We start from the raw sequence: 23406 nt of genomic DNA, 5'->3' as shown, positions 1-23406 counted from the left end.
CTCAAACTTGGCTTTGAGGTTGAGCCTGAAAAGTAGATGACTGTATTAATTTTAGGGGTCAAAGGTCAAGGTCACTGTGACCTTGAAGGCAAACTCAACAATTTCTGGACTTATGGTCATCAAACTTGACATGGAGGATGGGCCTGACCAGTAGATGACCCCTATTGATTTAAGGAATCATCGGGTCAAGGTCACAATGACCTTGAATGCAAAAATATTGTTCTAGTGAAAAATGGACATCACCTGCACCAATGGCCCTCAAACTTAACTTTGGGGTTGGGTCCAGTTAGATTACCCCTTTTGATTTAGGAGTCATTGGTTCAAGGGTCAAGGTCACAGTGACCTTGAACGCAAAGAGCTTGTCTGTGTGACAACTTGACAATGCCTTCACCCATGGGCCTCAAACTTGACATTTAGGTTTGGGGTGACCAGTTGATGACTCCTATTGGTTTTGAGGTCATAGAGTCAAAGGTCATGGTCATAACTCATATTCATCGTAAACATTTCATCATATTTACTTATTCCCTGCTGCTAAGAGGATACACTTTTATCTACAAATATCATTCATCATCTTAACATGATTAAACTCTGTACCTACTGTCATCACACTTTGAGTGGTCATTATCTTAAAACTGCCTCAAAGGCATCCAATGTCAATGACAAATCACCTTTCATTTCAGTCCATGCATATCTCATTCAATTGTCCAAATAATCCTGACAACATGGCGCACACGGGGGGCATAATGTTTGACAAACATCTCTCGTTACTTTTTTATCCTATGTTTGTTGTTTTAAATAAATAAATAAAGAGCTAGTTGTTGTATTTGGGTGGAAGATTTAACTATATTTCACCATGTGATCACAGAAATCAATGAATCTAGTCAAAATTGATATTTTCATTGAAGTGAAAATAAGAGAGGTACAAAAATAGCATGATATTTCAGTCAAAGTATGAAAGGAAATGCATTAAGAATACAATAATAAGAAATAAATGTTCTTTTGATCATTCACATGTTAGTGAGAGAGAAAGCGATATTTTTGCGCTACTTCATTAGCTGCTGGTTTATTGAAAGCCTTAAATTTGCACGTTCTTTCAGTCCTATGCAAGTGTTAACACAGTGCTGGGAACCAGTATTCTAGCCATGCTGGAAACCAAACCCTCCACTTCCACAAGTGAGATCACTCAAGGGGAGAAAGTCCAGACTGCGTTGTATGCTGTCTACAGACCTAAAGTTCGGGGATATATTCAGACGCGTAGGGGGTAGTGATGTTTTTTACAGGTCGGTGAGTGTTTATCGTCTTGGCTGGAAGCTCAGTTGGCTCTATACTCTTCTGAGTCTCCAATAATTAGCTTTAAATTTTTGTGTTGTGTCTCAGTGTTTAAATAAGTCTAAAATTGTGGTGAGTCATAAATCGCACAATAGTTGAAGCTTGTCTGTTTTTTTAGCGCCTGGTGAGCTTGGCAGACACAAAGGAATTACTTTGTTCCTTGTCCGTCACACGTTTGTTTATGATCAATATCCATTGAATGTCATGTTCCAGAGTTCAAAAGATGACCCCCATTGATTTGAGGTCATTGTGACCTTTAATGATTAGTTTTTCTTGGACGAATTTTGGGGTTAATAGCTACATAGCCACAATTCTCAAGTTGCCAAAACATTGCTATTTTTGTTTATTGAATATCTAAATTATTTCAATTTTTGTGAATGGGCAAGGCCCAAGTGCGAGACAGTATAAATGAGCTTACACATCACCTGGCCGTAACATGCCAAAGACAGTGATTAGTATAATATTGTAATAAGTTGTTTCTCAAAGGTTAAATATAAAGAAGTTTGAAACTAGAATAACAAGAAAGTATTGTGAAATAAAATAGGAAAAATATATTATACTGATTTTATCATCCACATACAGGGTACGATCAGAAGCCCTGAAGTGCTTATCCTGGTACCTATCTAACGAGGAAGGCGGTGTGCTTCGGTTACCCATATTTTCGGAGCTGAACGTTACGTTACAGACCTTGCAAATCTTCTAATAGTTGATACACCACGATCAGTAGACAACAATTGAGGGGCGGTCTGTGTTTCAGGTAGAAATTGTTTTTGTTTGTTGGGTGGAGGGGGGTGGGGGGGGGGGGGGGGGGGGGAGGGGGTTGGTGATGATATAATATCAAAGCACTGGTGTTATCACTGTCGTCATTGGTGGAGAAAAATTGTTCATGATATTGACATGTAACAAACATTTTCTTATAACATAGTAGACTTTCATTCAGTCTTAAGTTTGGTATATGCTAGGATATAATTGAGTTGCATTTGTGTCATCATGTTCCAACCTTGCCCTGTCTTTGGGGGCATTCATCAATTCTGTGACAGCTCTAGTTTGTTTTAGTATAGACTCATGTAGATGTAAGGTTTACTTGGTATAGTGAAAACCTTGCCTGAAACCAGAAATAACCAAGCAAGTGAAACAAATTCTGACCAGTTTCCAAAGTTAAAACATAAACTTTTCCCAAAATGTAAAAATAAAAGTTGATTTAAAAAAAAAACAATGGGTCCCCGTATGTTTTTTAATGGAAAAGTTGATGTATTCTCAAAGAAAACAATCTTATTATGTCTAATAATCTATGCAATTAACTGGCATTCCTAAATATAGTCAAAATGGCGCATTTTTCAATGAAAAAAGCCTTGAGCCTCTTCCAAAAATGATGTTAAGACACTGCCAATCACTGGGACTTTACCAAGACAGATGTTGAGAAATGGAATTGACGATAGACATGACAATAAACAGTGTGGCCTAATTCTGGGTTAATGTAATTTTCATTGGTCAGTTAAACTAATAATATACATTTCAAAACAAATTTGTTATTGTATAAGATATTGAATACTTGTATTGTATTCTAACAGTAAAGAAATCAATAATAATTGGGGTATATACAACAACAAACACAATTTGTTTTTTAGGATACTAGATCAGGATATTTCTTTCCGTGATACTACGGTTAATCACTTTATTTGTTTTTGATAATATTAAATCATTTCATGAGATATATATTGCAATATTCAGATGTAAATTAAAAAAGTTCTTACAATGTACTGTATTTCAACAGTTATGAAATTTAAATGATAATAATATATACATCAACTAACATAACTTGTTTTTGATTCTACTAAATTAGAATATTTGTTTTTGATGATACTAAATTGCGCTATTTGATTTTTGATAATATTAAATCATTTCATGAGGTATTGCATGATACAGAAGTAGTTAACAAATACAGATATCAATTATCAAATATTTGAACAAACACACATACTTATTATACCCCCACAAACGAAGTTTGAAGGGGTATATAGGAGTGAGCTTGTCGGTCGGTCGGGTCTGTCTGTCGGTCTGTCGGTTTTCATGGTTTCCGGACGATAACTCATGAAAGGCTTGACAGATTTGAACAATTTTTGGTACACAGGTGTAACATCAGAAGATACAGGTCAAGTTCGATATTGGGGCTGGTGGGGCCAAGGTCAAGGTCACTGTTACTAAAAATAGAAAAACGGTTTCCGGACGATGACTCATGAAAGGCTTGAAAGATTTGAACAATTTTTGGTACACAGGTGTAACATCAGAAGATACAGGTCAAGTTCGATATTGGGACTGGTGGGGCCAAGGTCAAGGTCACTGTTACTAAAAAAAGAAAAACGGTTTCCGGACGATAACTCATGAAAGGCTAGACAGATTTGAAAAAATTTTGGTACACAGGTGTAACATCAGAAGATACAGGTCAAGTTCGATATTGGGGCTGGTGGGGCCAAGGTCAAGGTCACTGTTACTAAAAATAGAAAAACGGTTTCCGGACGATAACTCATGAAAGGCTTGACAGATTTGAACAATTTTTGGTACACAGGTGAAACATCAGAAGATACAGGTCAAGTTCGATATTGGGGCTGGTGGGGCCAAGGTCAAGGTCACTGTTACTAAAAATAGAAAAACGGTTTCCGGACGATAACTCATGAAAGGCTAGACAGATTTGAACAAATTTTGGTACACAGGTGTAACATCAGAAGATACAGGTCAAGTTCGATATTGGGGCTGGTGGGGCCAAGGTCAAGGTCACTGTTACTAAAAATAGAAAAACGGTTTCCGGACGATAACTCATGAAAGGCTAGACAGATTTGAAAAAATTTTGGTACACAGGTGTAACATCAAAAGATACAGGTCAAGTTCGATATTGGGGCTGGTGGGGCCAAGGTCAAGGTCACTGTTACTAAAAATAGAAAAACGGTTTCCGGACGATAACTCATGAAAGGCTTGACAGATTTGAACAATTTTTGGTACACAGGTGTAACATCAGAAGATACAGGTCAAGTTCGATATTGGGGCTGGTGGGGCCAAGGTCAAGGTCACTGTTACTAAAAATAGAAAAACGGTTTCCGGACGATAACTCATGAAAGGCTAGACAGATTTGAACAATTTTTGGTACACAGGTGTAACATCAGAATACAGGTCAAGTTCGATATTGGGGCTGGTGGGGCAAGGTCAAGGTCACTGTTACTAAAAATATAAAAATGGTTTCCGGACGATAACTCATGAAAGGCTAGTTTTTCTTGTCAGCAGTGTAATTTCTAAATTACTCAACAGATTTAAATAAAACAATACATGCATGATAAAAGAAGATGCAGTGTGCAGTAACCTTTGGAGTTATGGCCTTTTTTCAAAGGAATGGTTTGCCATTCCTGTGTCCAGGCGGCATTTGGGGGTATTCGTCACTCCTGTGACAGCTCTAGTTAAATTTACACTATTTCTGTTTTTTAGCTCTACTGGCCAAAGGCCAGAAGAGCTTATGCGATGGTAATGTGTACATAGTATGTGCATCTGTGCGGTCGTGCGTTCGTGCGTCTGTAAACAATAGCTTGTGAACACGATACAGTCTTCAGTTTTGATTGTATCTCGATGAAACTTGTACAGTATCTAGATATCCATTAGAGCTGGGTTCCTTTCGAAAACCAGCCAGATCCGCCCATGCATGCCTAGATTATGGCCCTTGATAGTATAAAAAAAATGCTATTGTGTATACAATTGGTTGTGAACACGATACAGTCTTCAGTTTTCATTGTATCTCGATGAAACTTGTACAGTATCTAGATATCCATTAAAGCTCGGTTCCTATCGAAAACCAGCAATATCCGCTCATGAATGCCTAGATTATGGGCCATGAAAGTTTTAAAGAAATGCTTTCTAATTTTAGCCAGGTCTGCATGAGCGAATTCTATTTTTAGCTAAGTTTACATGTACATGTAAATTCAAGTCTAGAGTTAAGGGAGACAATTTGCAAGTCTAGGATTTTGAGAGACAATTTACTTTTTGCTCCTGCAGTTGATTTTGTGAATAACTTTGCCTTGTTCTTGTTGAAAGCACAAAGGCCATTTTTTAGCTTTAAGTTCTGTAGTTTGCGCATTCATCTTAACAAAATTGGTTGTGAATGTTTAAGTTATGCACCTGGTGTCATTACTGGCCGCATCCAGTGTTCACAGGTTTGGTAAACATAAATCTGGAAAGGTTTGAAAATCTTTTTGTGTGATTGTGCATCCATCTCAGCACAATTGATTGTGAATATTTGTTCAAATTTGACTTTGACCTAGGATGCCCTTGACTTTGACCTTTTGACCAACTTTTTAGCTCACCTGTCACATAGTGAGCTTTTGTGATCACAATTTGTCCGGCGTCCGTCCGGCGTCTGTCCGTCCGTCCATCCGTAAACTTTTACTTTAAACGACATCTCCTCATAAACCGCTTAGCCAATTTCATCCAAACTTCCATACAGGAATGTTCCTTGGGTGGTCCCCTTTGAAAATTGTTCAAAGAATTGAATTCCATGCAGAACTCTGATTGCCATGGCAATGGAAAGGAAAAACTTTAAAAATCTTCTTCTCCCAAACCACAAGGCTTAGGCCGTTGATATATGGTAGGTAGGATCACCAAATGGTCCTCTACCAAGATTGTTCAAATTATGGCCCTTGGGTCAAAATTGGCCCTGCCCCAGGGGGTCATGGGTTTTCTCTATATGTTTGTAGTGAAAACTTCAAAAATCTTCTCCTCTGAACTTACTTGGACTAGAGCTTAGATATTTGGCATGATTCATCGTCTAGTGGACCTCTACAAAGATTGATCAAATTATGGCCCTGTGGTCAAAATTGGCCCCGCCCCTGGATGGTCATGGGTTTTCTCTATATGTTTATATTAAAAAAAATCAAAAATCTCCTCTGAACTTACGTTGCTTAGAGCTTAGATATTTGGCTTGATTCATCGTCTAGTGGACCTCTACAAAGATTGTTCAAATTATGGCCCTGGGGTCAAAATTGGCCACACCCCGGGGCTGATGGGTTTTCTCTATATGTGTTATAGTGAAAACTTAAAAAATCTTCTCCAAACTCACAAAGACAAGTAACGTCTTAATTTAAACTGGATAACATATTTAGTACACATACATGGGCCACATACAACAATTAATAACAAATATACATATATAGATACACACCTAAAATCAAGTAGTGACAAGAGCTTAGATATTTGGCATGATATATCATCTAGTTGACTTGTACCAATATTGTTCAATCTTTGGCCCTGGGGTCAAAAAATGGCCCCACCCGGGCTGTCATGGGTTTCCTTATATATGTATATGATGAAAACTTATAAAATCTTCTTCTCCGAAACCAAAAGGCGAAGGCCTTAGATATTTGGTATGAAGCATTGTTTATCAGACCACTATTAAGATTGTTCAAACTTTAGCCCTGGGGTCAAAATTGGCCACGCCCCGTGTTCATAGGCTTAGGTTTTCAATATTTTTATATAGTCTTATATAATAAAACTTTAAAAATCCTCTTCTCCAAAATATAAGACCTAGAGCTTTCATATTTGGTATAAAGTGTTACCAAGTGGACCTACACCAAAGGTATTCAAATTATTGTCCCGGGGTCAAATTGGCCTTGCTCAGGAGTCATTTGTTTTTACATTGTCTTGTCACTTAAACATCTTTTCCTCTGAAAGTAAAGCTCAGAATGACTCCATATTTGATATGTAGCATCCTTACATGGTCCTCTCTCAACTTTGTTCGAATGGTTTTGTTTGGCCCCTTTTAGGGGTCACCAGAGCAAAAAATAGAAAAACCTTTAAACAACTTGATCTTATTAACTGCTTGATGGATCTTCAAGTCTGAAGCATCCTAGCATGGGCCTCTGTCAGGTCTTTTCAAATAATTTTGTTTGGCCCCTTTTAAGGGCCACCAGAGCTAAAATTAGTAAAAAAAACTTTACATTTTCTTCGCATGAACCCCTTGATAGATCTTCAGCAAATTTGGTTTGAAGTGTCCTTGCATGGACCTCTCTTAAATTTGTTCACATAAGTTTGTTTGGCCCGGTTGCCATGGCAACCTAAAGGAAAATGTCAACAATTGGTTATAATCATCTTCTTCTCCTAAACCGCTTTGACAATTTTGATGAAACATCATAGGAATGATCCTTGGTTGGTGTTTTTTCAAAATTGTTCAAAGAAATTAATTCCATGTAGAACTCTGGTTGACATGGCAACCTAAAGGAAAAGTGTCAACAATTGGTTACAATCATCTTCTTCTCCTAAACCGCTTGGACAATTTTGATGAAACTTCATAGGAATGATCCTTGGTTGGTGCTTTTTCAAAGTTGTTCAAAAAAATTAATTCCATGCAGAACTCTGGTTGCCATGGCAACCTGAAGAAAAATATAGGCTGTCGTGTCCGCGCTGTGACTTACTCTTATATGGACAGATTTTAAAATGACTTGCCATATGTTTCCGATCGATACCAAGACAACGTGTCGTGTGCAAGACCCATGTCCCTACCTCTAAGGTGAAAGATACACTAAGTGTTTATTCACAATGGAATGCTGAATATGAGGACATAAAAGAGTGTTGGCTGTCATTTAGTATGATTGTGTTTTTTTTCTATGCTCAGAGGCAATTTAATATAACTTGCAATATGTATTTGACACATAAAGGCAAGATCAACTTTTTATGTACTTGTTCATAGATCAATGTCACATTGGGGGGCATTTGTCACATACTTTGACAGCTCTTGTTCAATATTCTTTGAGAAACAAGCTATATTAATAACAAAGGTTAAACTCTTTTACTCAGGTGAGCGATTTAGGGCCATCATGGCCCTCTTGTTTTAACTTTTAAAACTACAGAAATTTTTACTCTGAGTACAGTTTTGAAAGCATTTTTTTTTGTCAGATGACTTTTACTTGGCACATATTAAAATAGTTCATGCAACTAATCTGCTTACAATACTTTCTGGGCTCAGATGTTGAACGTGCTACGTTTTCAGGTAACCCAAACACAAAACATAAACTATATGTCTGTTGCCTTTTACCCATACATACATGCTCTGGATTGATATGAACACAAAAGCCATGCCAGTAGAGCATAGGCCCTTTTGGACCTCTTGTTCCTGTTTATCAACAAATGTATTTGAAAGTCTGATAAGTAAAATCTACATAAGCAAACAGATTATTATGAATTGAATTAAACATAGTTAAAATATGATTTACACATTCAAGTACAGTCGAACCTCGTTATGTCGCCTTTTTCGGGACCTAGTGAAAAAAGTCGAGATGACGAAAAGTCGACTCATCCGAATTACAAAAAATATCACCAATCCCAACACTTTTGAGTTGAATTGTCCGATGTCACAATTGAATGGTCTTGTTAAATATTTTCGTAGTGAAAACAGCAAACTTATTATTGAAAAATAAAGTGAAACAAAAGAAGAATTATTTGTGTCAAATTTATTTCTTTTGCGTTTATGGATCACTCAAAACACATATAAAACCACAATTGCATACATTTGTACATTGTAAGATTTTATACTGGGTCATTCTCTGAATTGGTCGACCAGAGCAGTGGAACTAACATTTGACATTTTGAAGTTATTCTTTCTGTTCCCATTCGGGATTGATATCTAATCGGGGGGGGGGGAGCTTATTTACCCTCGCCATCGGGTTATACCCATTCGGCGAGCACGCTACGTTTTACAGTATTTCCACAGATTTAATAACATTTAAAACATCTCGTCTTTAATCGTAGCGTGGGTGCTTTGGACTGTATATATAAAAATATTCCTACACAGTATGTATAAATCTCTGGTTAAAAATTCAATATTTAAATAATATCTTAAGTATCTATCACATACGCATTAAAATCAAACACTTCAAATACATCTATACAAACATTTTAGGCTCAGCCTACATTTTTTAAAAAAGATGTCTAAATTTTAAAATTCTTTACAATAGTAATTGTTTATATTTACAACGTATCCTTGGCATTATAACAACTAGCTAGTGAGAAATTTTATTTATTTTTTAAATGACAGATTTCTCACTAGTTAGTTTCCTAAACCACCCCCACCAGAGATGGGGGCGGTATATGCTGGTTTGCACTGAGGACTATGCCTCAGTGCGTTTGCCTGGATTTTTTTTTCCTTTTTTTCTTTCTCCTTTGAGTAAATTCTTTTTTTTTCTTGTTTATAATACAACAGCGATATTCAATAAAAAATTAAAAAAATAAAAAATAAATAAGATAAAGAAAAGTGTTATACATGTATATATAAGTGTCCAACTGTTGTTGTTGTTCTTTTTTTTCTTTTTTTTTTTTTTTTTTGGACTAGTATCGCTGTGTAACCAGGCAAACCAGGATGGAGAATATAACAATTCCCAGCTTAAGACTCCATCCTATGGTGTTACAATATGTGAAAGCGTTGCCAAGGATTGATTAAATTATGAAATAAAATATAGATTGGTTGATCCTCCAGGATGTATTTAAAATATCGCTATTTATATTAGATCCGTTTCCGGATGGTAGTTTAGTACTGGCATAAACAAAGACTTTACTAACTATAAGAAAGAAAACGATCCTTTTCAGGGCCATTGTTAAAATATTATATAATAATTTAAAATGTTATATACATTATTTACATAAAAAGGATTCTCACCCGGAGGAACGGTAAATTTATAATATACAACGGCTGGTGAATTATTAAAGCAACATATAAACAAACTCCCAGAAGCCCTTCTTCCCATAAATGTATGGTGTTTAATGCTTGAAAAATAAAAAAGGAATTAATTGTGAATGCTTGTGCTATTCTACAGGGGTGGCTCCGTTCAGTATGACTATTTTTCCCACCCCGGGATAGAGAAAAGAACGAGTTCGCCGGGTGCCATGATTTAGGCTACTTGAATACTCTCCATTGAAGGAGATACCATGTGGGAGGAAAGTGTCACGTGACAAATTCACTCAATGGCGGAGGATTAAATAGACGGACTATCGAAGGGTAATTTTACCGTTAAATTCACAATGATTGTTAAATAAAACACACACCACTAGTAGTATTTATACGGGTCAGAGTGTGCACAATTATATGACTACGATATATACTACTGATTGATAGGTATTTCTCACGATCGAGAGTATAAACAAACTTGATCAATGAAAATCACGTGACCGTTGGAATGTGTTTCCCACGGTGAATACTATAAAGATAATAGTAAACAAAATTGTAAGGCTACTATTTAAGCTTTTAAGATTTAGTTGTGGTTGGTCAAAGTTTTGTTACTAATTTCCAACCTGTATAATTTGTTACTAAGAATATTTGGCTAGGCCTTGTATTATTCACTTAGTTTTTCAATTTATGATATATAATTAAATGTTATTTTTGCTAGGAGTCTTGGGGTACTGAATGGAACCTTCCCGACACCTGACCTGGGTAGGATAAAGCTGCCGGTAAAAGGGGTAACATTAATAATTAAATAAGATTAAATATAAATTAAAAATGTAAATAATAGCTTAGATTATATATATATATGATGTTCAAAAATGAACAACATATTAAATTAGACTGTTCCTGACAGTATTTAATAGAGAATGCTAAATCCAGTTATGGGGCAATTAATTAAAAGTGCCGACAGCTTCCAGACAACCGACCTTTATAAATAAAAATAAAAATATAATTAAAAATATTGTAACATATTGTATATTATGATATACAACACATTGTATATTATGTCTAAATTTTGTCGGTTATCTGGCAGTCAACCAGGAATTTGGCAAGTGACCTGAAGACAGACCTCTGGGCAGCCTTGCTGGGGTTTAGAATATTGTTTATATTATAATCCAAACCAGAAAAAGTTAGGGCTGCCCTAAGTTCTGCCCTCTGTCCCCTGTAAGTGTCACAGTGTAACAGAATGTGGGAAGTGTCACAGGTCACTCCACACCGAGCACAGTTCGGATCACTTTTGAGAATATATTTCCCAGCACTTCCTGGGAGAAGTGATGTGCCCAGTCTCAGCCTCGTTTATCTAATCAATAAAATGTTCATGATTTAATACCAAAGAGCTTGAGCAATAAATGTCTCTTAAATTAAATACATAAACAAACAACTTTAATTATTCGCACTTACCAATCACATTTTTGTATCCCCCAATTATGACAGTTTGTTATATTGACACGCACGGTATTTTGCGACATGCCGCAAACCGCCATGAATATTTTCACACCTAAGTCTCGATCTACAGTTCGACATAAAGAACATAGGAAATGTGTGAAATTCGACCACTGGGACTGAAATAACGAGGTCGACATAGCGAAAAGGTCGAGATAAAAAAATTGACACAGACACATTTATTTTATATAGAATGAGAAGGAATAAATGCGGGACAGGAATATAGCGAGGTTCGACTGTAGTTAAAATATATAATATTACTGGGGTAAGTATCTCGAAGCTCTCGTTAGCATAACGACTATCGTAAAACTTTCGTAAGGGTTTGCACCGTTATCTTGAAGCGTTCGTTATTAACGAATAATCGTTAACTTGCCCATTATTTAACGACTGCCTGGAGGGTGTCCTAGAGCTCTCGTTACCATCATTATGTAACAAAATCAAGCACGCTTTTCATCACGTTTCCTTAAACAAAAGCAGGAAAAGGTGTTGTCACATAAATATAACAAAAGCTAAATGTAAGCTGTCACTATTTAATATCGTGGTTGGAATTTTAATCCTTGAGGTAAATTAATAACATTGAACAATTTATTAATTCGAAGGTTAAACAGCAAAGGCACTTTTTCGATGCTGATGCTGATGCTGATGATGAAGACGACGATGATGATGATGATGATGATGATGATAACTATTATTATTTCGGTCGCAGATAACATCAAACTCCTTACTAATACTTTATGGTTAAATCAGTTATATTAGAATTTCTTCTCCTATCAGATGGCACTTGTATTTCTGGGAGGTGACGGTAACAGAAGGCGCCATTATATTCCAAGGGTATTTAGAGATAGAATGAATCCCCTGGACGTAATGAACGATCATAAAATTATTAAGAAATATCGGTTGGACAGAGATGCAATTCTTGAAATATGTGCACAAACTCAACAACATCTAGTAAGGCCAACAAGTCGCAGTCAGTTACTTCCGGTTTCCCTGCAGGTACTTGTTGCATTGCAATATTATGCTACCGGAAGTTTCCAGTCTGTACTCGCGGATGGTCATGGGATATCTATTCATTCGGTTTCAAGAAGCATTCACGCGGTATCTAAAGCCCTAACGAGACAAGTGCCCCGGCAAATAAAATTTCCAACTACACGTGCAGAACTTACAAGAACGAAGCAACTTTTTCATGATATAAGCGGCTTTCCCAATGAAATTGGTGCCGTTGATGGCACGTATGTACCAATAATGTCTCTGACTGAAGATGAACATTTGTATGTGACTAGAAAGGGATTTCATGCAATAAATGTTCAGGGTATATATAGTGCTGACAATTTATTCATTAATATAGTTGTTCGTTGGCCAGGGTCAACACATGACTCTTTCATATGGAATAACTGTGAATGTGTATGTATGATCGAAGAATTAGATTTACAGAATACATGGCTTTTGGGCGATAGTGCGTACCTGTTGAGGAAATACCTCCTAAAACCATTACCTACTGCAAACACAGAGGCTGAGCGAAGATATAACGTCGCTCACAAACATACACGGTGTCTGATTGAACGTACTTTCGGGATTTGGAAAATGAGATTCCGATGTCTCCACAAGTCCGGTGGGTACATGACGTACACGCCAGTCAAGTGTGCCAAGATTATTACTGCGGTGGCGGTTCTTCACAACATTTGTGTTTCGAGAAATCTGCCTTTCATTGATGACAATGATGACCGTGTTGACGACAATGATAATGACAACAAAGGCGATGACAACGACGGAAATGATGGGGAAAACAACAACGAAGATGGTAGACAGACACGCAATAACCTTATTCGCGAGACGTTTTCAAGCTAATTAAATCTAGGACATGCACTCGTAACGTCTACAATCATAAATGTTTGCTATGAAATGGCGTTTTGATGATCACAACCATGGCTTAATGTACATTAAGCAAGTTTATAGCTATATGTCACTGTGTGGCGGGGAACGTCCCATTAATGATTAAAGCTGCAGTAAGAAATATTGTTATTTCAATGTTTCAATGCCAATACCAATTCCAGCAATATGTCGTTCTGAAAATATACAAAATTACATTAAGATTTAATGCGCTTGAACTTGCACACTCACTGATGAAGCGTGTATATAATTACTTAAAATTTGCTGTTTCAGGTATACAGTTTAAAGTAGCATAATTACAAAAATGTATATCTTAAAGCTGCACTTTCAAAGATTAACAGTTTTGACAGTTTTTGAATTTTTGGTCTCAGAACCAGCTTATTTTGGCATCAATGCCTTCAATTCAGTCGTATAAGATAAATCACAATATAACAGATCTTAATTGTTTGGAAAAACTGCCGAAAATTCCATTTTTCTTAAACCGTTGGTAACGGTTTTAGCATTAAAACGTCAATTTTCGTACTTAAATCTGAAAACTGCGATCTGATATTTTGTCACCGGTCTTATATCACTGGTTTACAGACATTGACGCAAAAATTGCCTCATTTGAAGACAGTAAAATAAAAAGTTGTCAGAACAGTCAATCTGTGAGAGTGCAGCTTTAAAAAAAATGGATTTAATGATCGTATTTTCCAGATAAAGCGCGCGCTGGAAATGCTATGCACTGTACAGCTCACGTGTAAAACTGTGCTCACATATCCTATTATTCGGCGCATGTACGATATCATATTTTGTGTAAAATTTGTATAATCGTACGGCGACCGCAAGGGTACCGTAGACACCGTACGGGTGCCGTGCCATACATGCCGTACGGCGCATCAGGAGCGTTTTACGCGGAGTTAAAAGTTAACGATGTATTTTTCTTCCCATAAGACCGTCAAGGGCGTGTACATGATCGCTCCGCAATGACACATGACGGGTGCCTTAAGGGCGCCGTACAGCGACCATTCTGACACTCAGTTTCTGGCGGGTGCCACAAGGTCGCCGTACGGTGAATGTACGATGATCTTGCGATGCTCGTACGGGCACCTTGCGATTTAGATTCATGAACTTTTCAATGGCATCGTACGGTGCCCGTAGGATATGTGAGCGCTAAAGCGTTATGCCGTAGAATACGATGTCCTGATTTCCATTAATTCGTATGAGCGTTGTTCACAAGTAGCTGGTTACACTAGGAAATGATATACAGCTTATGTAAGCCATACACGTTGAATATATACATATAATTTTGGAAAGGTCTGTCGTCATTACGTATAGATGTATAGCTCTTCATCACATTAAACACGTATATATGTTTCTGTCCTTTATGTTAGAAGTATACTTACATTCTCCTACTGTCGCTATATTCTGAACAATGTCCCAGCGTTACCTAGCCCCGGATACTGTCCCGGAAGTTGAGAAGCAGTTTGGTCAGAATATCTCCTTTGACTTAGTAAAGTGTTCAAAATGTCTGACTCAACTTGAAGTCGTTGCTGCTCGATCTGCAGTCGCTGCTGTTCAATATCCAGTTGTTTTTCTTCAATTTCTAGTCTGGCAGTTTCAATATTAAGTTTTACCCTCTCAATTGAAATGACATCATTTTCATAAGAACTTGCAACTGATTCAGCAGCAGCAAGTTTTATCTTTTCAGGGGAACCGTTTTCATTGGTTTAGAAGCACACTCAATATTGTCTAAACAGTTTGGGGCTTCCCTGCAAACTAAGTCCATGCCGCTGGACGACGGACCGGATGCTGTCGGGAATTCATGTTTCGGCTTAGCCTTGTCATATGGGGATGAATCGCACTCGCCTTCGCCCCCGGAAAAGTCTTTTTCTTCAGCAACACGAGCCATATCTATTCCCCCTTTAAATCCACTAACGGCAGTCTCTCCTAGAATGGAAACTACGAGTTCCTCTATTTCAGTCAATGGTTTCGTATCCGGCTGCCCGCTATCAGTCTTATCGAGTGATTGCTTACGTTTTGTTGCCTTTCCTTTGGTAACACTAGACCAGTCATTCCATTTTGTTCTAGGATCATCCGCCGTTCGTAGAGTCTGTGAGACAGCGTTTATACGTCTGGTCATTTCTGACCATGTCTTTTGCTTTTTCTCCATTGACAATACATCACTGAATTTAACAAAGAGAATATGTTTATGTTTCGGTTTTCGTTGTTTTGACTCAGCCATTTTCCTGCATAAACACACAAAAAGCGCGGAAAACGATTACACAGGTCAATCGTTAATAACTAACGGGTGAGGAACGAACGCTTGCCTAAAGAACGCTTTCGAGATACCCGCGCAAGTCTTTCATAAACCAACCTTACAACAATCGTTAACACATTCGTTAACGCTTAACTAACGATAGTGTCGAGATACTCACCCCTGGTTTGCATCTGATTTCTGTCTCTCTCAATGTTTTTCTTACATCACTTCATCAACTATCCCAAATTTCTGTTGACTTTCTGGTTGTCTCTTTACTGGAGTTCCATCACCAGAATGTCATCTTGTAATCCACCGACAATCAGTCTGCCAGTGTGGGTGCTGTACCAAACTGCCCTTGGATAGTTGATTCCATCTCTCCTCCCGACCAGTGTGGCCAGCTTCTTCCTGCCTTCCTGGTCAATCTGCACCACTGTGTTGGAACGCCATGAACACACAAACACATGTCCAACCTCGCTCGCATGTACACCACATGGCCCTCCAATGTCTGGATCCTGCAGTGTGGCTAGAATGCTGCCATTGATGTCAATTGTAATGATTTTTTTATTGGTCCAGTTACAGATGTATATCCTCTTGCCATCTTGGTTTAAAGCAAAATGAGCCACTGTCTGCCCTCCTGATGTGTTTTCATACATTTTCTTGACTTGCTTGCCATCTGCGGTGCAGAGGTGTATGCTTGTCTTGGAGCCCACATACAGCTGGTCCCCATGGTACCTGATGGACGAACAGTCATGGTCAACTGAGAACATCCTGGTCATCTTGATTGTGCCAGCTGACACAGTGAGAAAGTGGACCTCATGCCTGACAGGACCAACACGGTTTACTGCTACAGCCACCTGATTTCCAGTCACTTGACAGATGTCCTTGGGCTTTGGAGGAACATCACACTGGGCTATTACCTTATACTCCCTGTTCAATACCTTCACTCTGCTATTGCTGTTATCTACAAGAATAACCTCTCCTGATGGAAGTTCTGTTATACCCATAATATTACAGATATCTGTATCTTGTTTGATGTCCACATTGAAGGTAGATTTGTTTTTAACTGTGATAACCCTTGATCTATCAGACAATGGCCTAAACTGTCCAGACAGTTGATGGCCAGTCGGTGTTTCGGGATTCCCCAGGATCTTGCCTAATGTTTTTATATCACACAGCAGTTGTGTAACCCTGGTATCTGACTGGAAAGTGACAGTCAGTTCAGGTTTTGTGGACATCTCCTGGTGCAGGTTGTTGGCTTCTGCCATCTTCTCTTCACACTTCCTGAAGCCAATGTAGGAGCTTGACTCATCGTCCTTGCCCTGGGCTTGGATGGTGTCCAGCAAGGCCTTGAGCCGGTCATGAATGCTTGTGCAGGAATCAATGTCCTTCTGTAGTGTGTTATCCAGGTCGGCCAGGACACTGTCCATCTGGTCCACTGTCTTCTTTTCCAGCTCATCTAGCAGCTGGTTCAGTGACTTCCTTAGGTCTGTGATCTTTGTTAGCATTGACTTGCAAGATGTCTTCAAGGAGCCTTGGTTCTTCTTTCTGACCTCTTTGACCTGGTTAAGACTAGTTGTTACCTTAGCAACCTTGCATGGTAGCTGCATGTAATCGGCCTTCTTGTATATACCCTTAGCCAGGTCTGAGATCAAGCTAATGCTTCTGCACATCCTGTTTTAAATGAAGTAAGAATAGTGAATGAGTGACTGGATTAAATATTTATAGAATCTTAAATAGTTTTATGTCCTAGTTTATATAAGTTCGCCCAATAATAATTAAATGTTCATGAAGTAACATGCATTCGCAAATTACCTGTACAATTCTTTAAACATTTACAAAAAATGTCATTTAAAAAAAGTACTTTTGTGAAGAAAACTAAAACCGTATTATTTTGATAAAACACTAATATTCCAAAGGTGCAAATTAAAATGATACTATTTTAGTCGGTTGATCTGTTGTATTGTATCACTTCTCATTGCTTGCATAAAGATACATCTCTCTCTACCTGAATTGATACAACTCCACAGATGGACTAGCATAATGTTCCCTAATTATTGCATTTTGGAGTTTATTTTCAGTGTAAAATTTTACCATCTCCTTTGTTATTGCCATTATATGACCTTGGTGCCTTCAGTCTTAAATCAGGGTTTCTCCACTGTTCTTTTGTTGTTTATTATATAGTATATCATATTTCACTTAGATATTTGGGACAAGACAACTTGAGATAAGAGATTAGAATTATGACCTGTATTACATATGAAGTTTAAATAATTTATATAGGCAGGAGCTCAAATCATAAGAGAAATCAAGAGTGAGTTATGAAATTACTCATATTTAGATATCTTGATGTTAATAAAACAGTCGCTTTTTAAAGAAGTGATAATACTCACTAACCTGTGATTCAAGGACACATAGAGGTGGCAGCACATCTCAGCATGGTCCTTACACAGAAGTTTAATGACCTCTAGTGGGTGAAGGTCACATTAAACAGCTGCATTTTAAAGACGTGATAATACTCACTAACCTGTGATTCAAGGACACATAGAGGTGGCAGCACATCTCAGCATGGTTCTTACACAGAAGTTTAATGACCTCTAGTGGGTGAAGGTCACATTAAACAGCTGCATTTTAAGAAAGTAAATTAAAAAAAAACTCACTAACCTGTGATTCAAGGACACACAGAGGTGGCAGCACATCTCAGCATGATCCTCACATAGAAGTTTAATGGCCTCTTGTGGGTGAAGGTCACTTTAAACAGTTGCATTTCAAAAAAGTGATAATACTCACTAACCTGTGATTCAAGGACACATAGAGGTGGCAGCACATCTCAGCATGATCCTCACATAAAAGTTTAATGACCTCTAGTGGGTGAAGGTCACATTAAACAGCTGCATTTTAAAGACGTGATAATACTCACTAACCTGTGATTCAAGGACACACAGAGGTGGCAGCACATCTCAGCATGGTCCTTACACAGAAGTTTAATGACCTCTAGTGGGTGAAGGTCACATTAAACAGCTGCATTTTAAGAAAGTAAATTAAAAAAAATCACTAACCTGTGATTCAAGGACACACAGAGGTGGCACCACATCTCAGCATGATCCTCACATAGAAGTTTAATGGCCTCTTGTGGGTGAAGGTCACATTAAACAGCTGCATTTTAAAGAAGTAATTTACTCACTAACCTGTGATTCAAGGACACACAGAGGTGGCAGCACATCTCAGCATGATCCTCACATAGAAGTTTAATGACCTCTTGTGGGTGAAGGTCACATGAAATGAGGGCGTCGCCCTGCCCCAGCCACTTGTCCACATCCTTACGGCCCAACACAGTGTGCTGTTTGTGGATTTTGGAGTGAAAAGTCAGGCACTTGTCACAATAGTATTTTGAGCAGTCCCCACAGAAATACTTGGCCTCAGTATTCAGCTTGTCTTCTTGACACGGAGAGCAGACAAAGTCATGTATCAAATCAGATGCCATTGACATTGAGTCTTTGAAGGACTTTGTGTGCTTTGAAGCCATTTTAAACCAATAAGTATAAGTATTCCGTGCTATATGTCTGTTAAATGTCACAATTTCCAGCAGGATTTAAATTTTCATGTCAAGATCTCAAGCCATGTTATCCCCTTGACTACTGTATACATATCCCATAGTGCTTTGCGTGATCATTTCTCAACAAGGAAGTTTGATGATACACTTGTGGAAAAAGAAGCGTGATATGAAATCGGTCTTATATAAACCAAAAGACATTTGTGATTTAGTTTGTTCAATTGATATAGCAATGCAAATCTAAAGCAGAAGAAGAAAAAGTTCAATATTATTGTCATAATAATAAGGTGTCTCATATTTTGCTTTAAAAAAAGCAGTATGTTATCTGTAACAGAGTCAATTACTTCATTTGGCTTTAATACCTTGTAAATTGATATCCTTTAAACAAAAAAAAGAGTGTAGGAATACATTCTAGATTTAAGTATTAGGGTATGACCGAGATTTATACATCGAAATACTTACAGCTTTAATGTCCTCTAATGCATGAATGATCAAAATGATTCATGTTTTCAATTTAATTTTAATTTTATATAAGTCAAAGATCTCTAAATTATATATTTTAACAAGTATTTTTAAGGTTTTCTCTAAATATAATAGAATCATGAATTTGAAAACAAATACTCAAGCTTTCATGCAACCTCTGTGATTTAGTGGATAATTGTCTTTCTTGTTTGAAGTAACTTACTTGAGGTAGAAAAGCACTCTTCCAAGAATAATATAACTGACAAGAATATTGTAAATGTAAAAGTAATATTTTTAGTGTATTTTTAGCTCGACTATTTGAAGAATATGGAGAGCTATACAACTCACCCAAGGGTCTGCGTCACACGTTGGTTAAGGTTTTGCATGCAAACACACATAGGTTAATATCTCAGCAACTACTAAAGGTATTGCATTGAGACTTTATATAATGGTACTCAACCATCCAACCTACTTAATGAACCAAGTTAGATAACTCTGGTTTGCATTAAATTCAAATAATGGCACCTTTTTTATTCGACATAGAAATTCTGGTTAAGGTTTTGCATGTAACCACATTTAAGCCAATACCTCTGTGAATACATCATGTATTGCATTGAAACTTTACACACAGGCTCCCAACCATTTAACCTTCTTCTTTAATCAAGTAAGATACCTCTATCTTTCATGTTATATAATTTTTTCCCCTTTAGTATGCCACTTAGAAATTCTAGTTAAGGTCTTTCATGTTAGCACACATAGGATAATATCTCAGCAATTACTTGATGTATTACATTGAGACTTTATACAATGGTATTCAATCACCCAACGTAATTGAATAACCAAGTTAGATAACTGTATTTTGCAAATAATGGCCCTTTATTTATTAGACTTAAAAATTCTGGTTAAAATTTTCCATGTAACCACATTAATGTTAATATCTCAGCACATCATGTATTGCATTGAAATCTAATCTAACAGTGATCCATGCATGTTTCGCCAAAACTTTTAAATCCTTACACTGAAAAGCGGCGGAATAGTCGAGCGCGCTGTCTCTGTGACAGCTCTTGTTTTTATACAATGTGAATATTAAAGAGTAAAATAGTGTTTTCAGATGCATTGCCAGGGGAAATAAATTGGTGCCAAAACATGAGTGAGTCTCTTTAAAGCATCTAATCCATGATTTGGATTTTATTATTGACAACATAGGACATTTTCATAAATAAATTGACGAAATCAGAGAGTGCAAGTTTTTGTTAATAGCTCGTCAATGTCATTAGTATGCTACTACTGTAAGAAGGATATCCGAGTACAAATGGATTAAAACAATTAGTTAAATGATTGCCCATTTGGTGGGCAAAAGTTTTTTTAAGTCAATATTATTGTCAATTGTATTGATAATGGATACTGAAATGTTAAGTTATTCTCAATAACAATGGGCATCATAAGAGATGAACTTGAGTTTCCTTGTCTTCAGTGACAGTGACAGTGTCTTTGATTTCAAGAAGGGACACATTTATTGATATGTAGGAGCCCCTTCGGAATCCTTGCCAGATATAGTTAATGTCGACCCCTCCCTGTTCTACACAAAAATGGTTATGGGGTCAATTTTTTGGGAAATAAATTTCAAAAAATAATTTAAAGGACATGGGAATTTTATTTTCACTTACGGTATGACAAACATGTACATTTTGGGATTGAAAATGTGGTTGAACTAAATTGGCCTTAAATTGAAAAAAACACATCTGCATAATAATGTTTTATGATTCATGATGATAAAGTTCTTGGCATATATAACTGTTATTATTTTGTGATTTTTTGTGATACCCCGGTAGTTAAAACATCTTACACATGTATTAGATAAAATCTGAATGAATGAATCGAGGGAGCCCTTCTTTTTGTCATTATGATTTTACATAAAATCATACAAAAATAAAACAATCATTATAAATAAAACATTTTCTTTTGTTGGAGCTATGACGGAATAAAGTTATCCCGTCCGTCTGTCCGTCCATATTGGGACATCAGGACAAGTCTACTTTTTTCCATAACTCACATATCAATAAAAAAATGTTTTTATTGTGTTGCGGAGAAGTGCCTTGTAAATGAACCATTATTTTGTGTATGATAATTTAGAGTTATTGCCGTTTGATTATTATACTTATTTTTTACAGATATTGTTCTGTGGAGGGTATATATCACAACCAGTGATAGCTCTAAGTCTAACTGACTTAGAATTATACATGCCAGGAATTCAAACAGACTGTCATATAATTCTCTAAAGAAGGGATTGTTAAATGTTATAAATTAATGCTATTTATCTCTTAAATTGTTTTTTTTTATGCTTTACAGGTGGATGGGTTGCGGAAGGTGTATGAGATATTGACATCCCTCTCAGTTGATCCTGGGGTGAAAAAGTCTGCAGTGGACAAACTGACCATTATACTGCAAGGTTTGTATTGACAATAGCAATAGTCACATTTATCTGACAAATAATGAGTCACACTTTTATGACAAGATTGACCCTTGTAGATAATAGCAAAAGTCACATTATCAGAGGTACGGTAAGCAGTTTTATTGCATACATTTTAATGACTTCTCCCTAGACACAGACTGGCACATGATACCAGTTTATACCTGACACTCGTCAGAGGTAAGCAGTTCTGTTGCATACATTTTAATGATTACTCCCTGAGACACAGACTGGCACATGATAGCAGCTTGTACCTGACACTCATCAGAGGTAAGCAGTTTTGTTGCATACATTTAAATGACTACTCCCTGATACACAGACTGGCACATGATAGCAGCTTGTACCTGACACTCATCAGAGGTAAGCAGTTTTGTTGCAAGCACTTTGCTTTCTGTAGATTATAAGATTGTCTGTATTTCTTTCCCTGAAATGATGCCAGCTAGATGGGACAGGAATGGTGTATGGTAGGGGATAGTGTATGGGGTGGGAATGGTGTATACATGGGATGAGGATGGTGTATGGGATGAGGATGGTGTATGGGATGAGGAAGGTGTATAGGAGGAGGATGGTGTATGGAATGAGGATGATGTAAAAGAGGAGGATGGTGAATGGGATGGGAATGGTGTATGTGAGGATGGTGTATGGGAGGAGGATGGTGTATGTGGTGGAAATGGTGTATGGGATGAGGATGGTGTATGGGATGAGGATGGTGTGTGGGAGGAGGATGGTGTATTGAGTGGGAATGGTGTATGGGAGGAGGATGGTGTATGGGATGAGGATGGTGTATTGGATGAGAATGGTGTATGGGAGGAGGATGGTTTATGGGATGCTGGATGGGATGGTGATGGTGGATTGGTTATTAAAATAACCTCATATTTACTTATTCCCTGCTGCTAAGAGGATGTTTATCTGAAAATGTCTGTCATCATCTGAACATGATTTAAAACTGTACGTACTACCCTCAAACTTTTTCATGGCTTTTGGTCAGAATATTTCAATGCTAGTCAAAAAAAAAGCAAATTTTTAATTACTTCCAACACGCTATTGAAAAAACGCCATAGTCAAATAAAAAATCGGGCTTTAATGTGATGCTCCTCAATGTCATTTATTATTATTATTAATAAATCACCATTTACCAAGTTGTCCAAATAACTACTTAATCATTTACAATCTACTAAGACTAGACCTTATTAAACTTGGTACAATTGTTAGTGGCCATAATATCCCCATAAAAGTTTTATAACCATTGTGATCCTTTGTAGTCTAGAACACGAGTCGAG

At 37.2% G+C, this 23406-nt stretch overlaps 2 protein-coding genes and 1 pseudogene across 2 annotated transcripts; 1 reads left to right on the top strand and 2 right to left on the bottom strand.

Annotated features, from left to right (window-relative positions):
- Positions 1-12364: 12364 nt before the first annotated feature.
- On the top strand, positions 12365-13363 carry LOC128244089 (putative nuclease HARBI1). The gene is made up of 2 exons (XM_052962104.1): positions 12365-12569; positions 12936-13363. The coding sequence occupies exons 1-2, from the start codon at positions 12365-12367 to the stop codon at positions 13361-13363; spliced, it is 633 nt and encodes a 210-aa protein (XP_052818064.1).
- On the bottom strand, positions 13309-15660 carry LOC128242183 (myb/SANT-like DNA-binding domain-containing protein 4; annotated as a pseudogene).
- A 256-nt stretch (positions 15661-15916) lies between these two features.
- LOC128244088 (uncharacterized) lies at positions 15917-19263 on the bottom strand. The gene is made up of 3 exons (XM_052962103.1): positions 18830-19263; positions 18306-18392; positions 15917-17315 (listed from the first exon to the last, which is right to left on the bottom strand). The coding sequence occupies exons 1-3, from the start codon at positions 19165-19167 to the stop codon at positions 15917-15919; spliced, it is 1824 nt and encodes a 607-aa protein (XP_052818063.1). The 5' UTR covers positions 19168-19263.
- Between the last annotated feature and the right edge of the window lie 4143 nt (positions 19264-23406).

This window comes from Mya arenaria, chromosome 8 (assembly GCF_026914265.1).
Source record: "Mya arenaria isolate MELC-2E11 chromosome 8, ASM2691426v1".
In the NCBI taxonomy this organism is placed as follows: domain Eukaryota; kingdom Metazoa; phylum Mollusca; class Bivalvia; order Myida; family Myidae; genus Mya; species Mya arenaria.
This window is presented reverse-complemented; position numbering and strand designations above follow the sequence as displayed.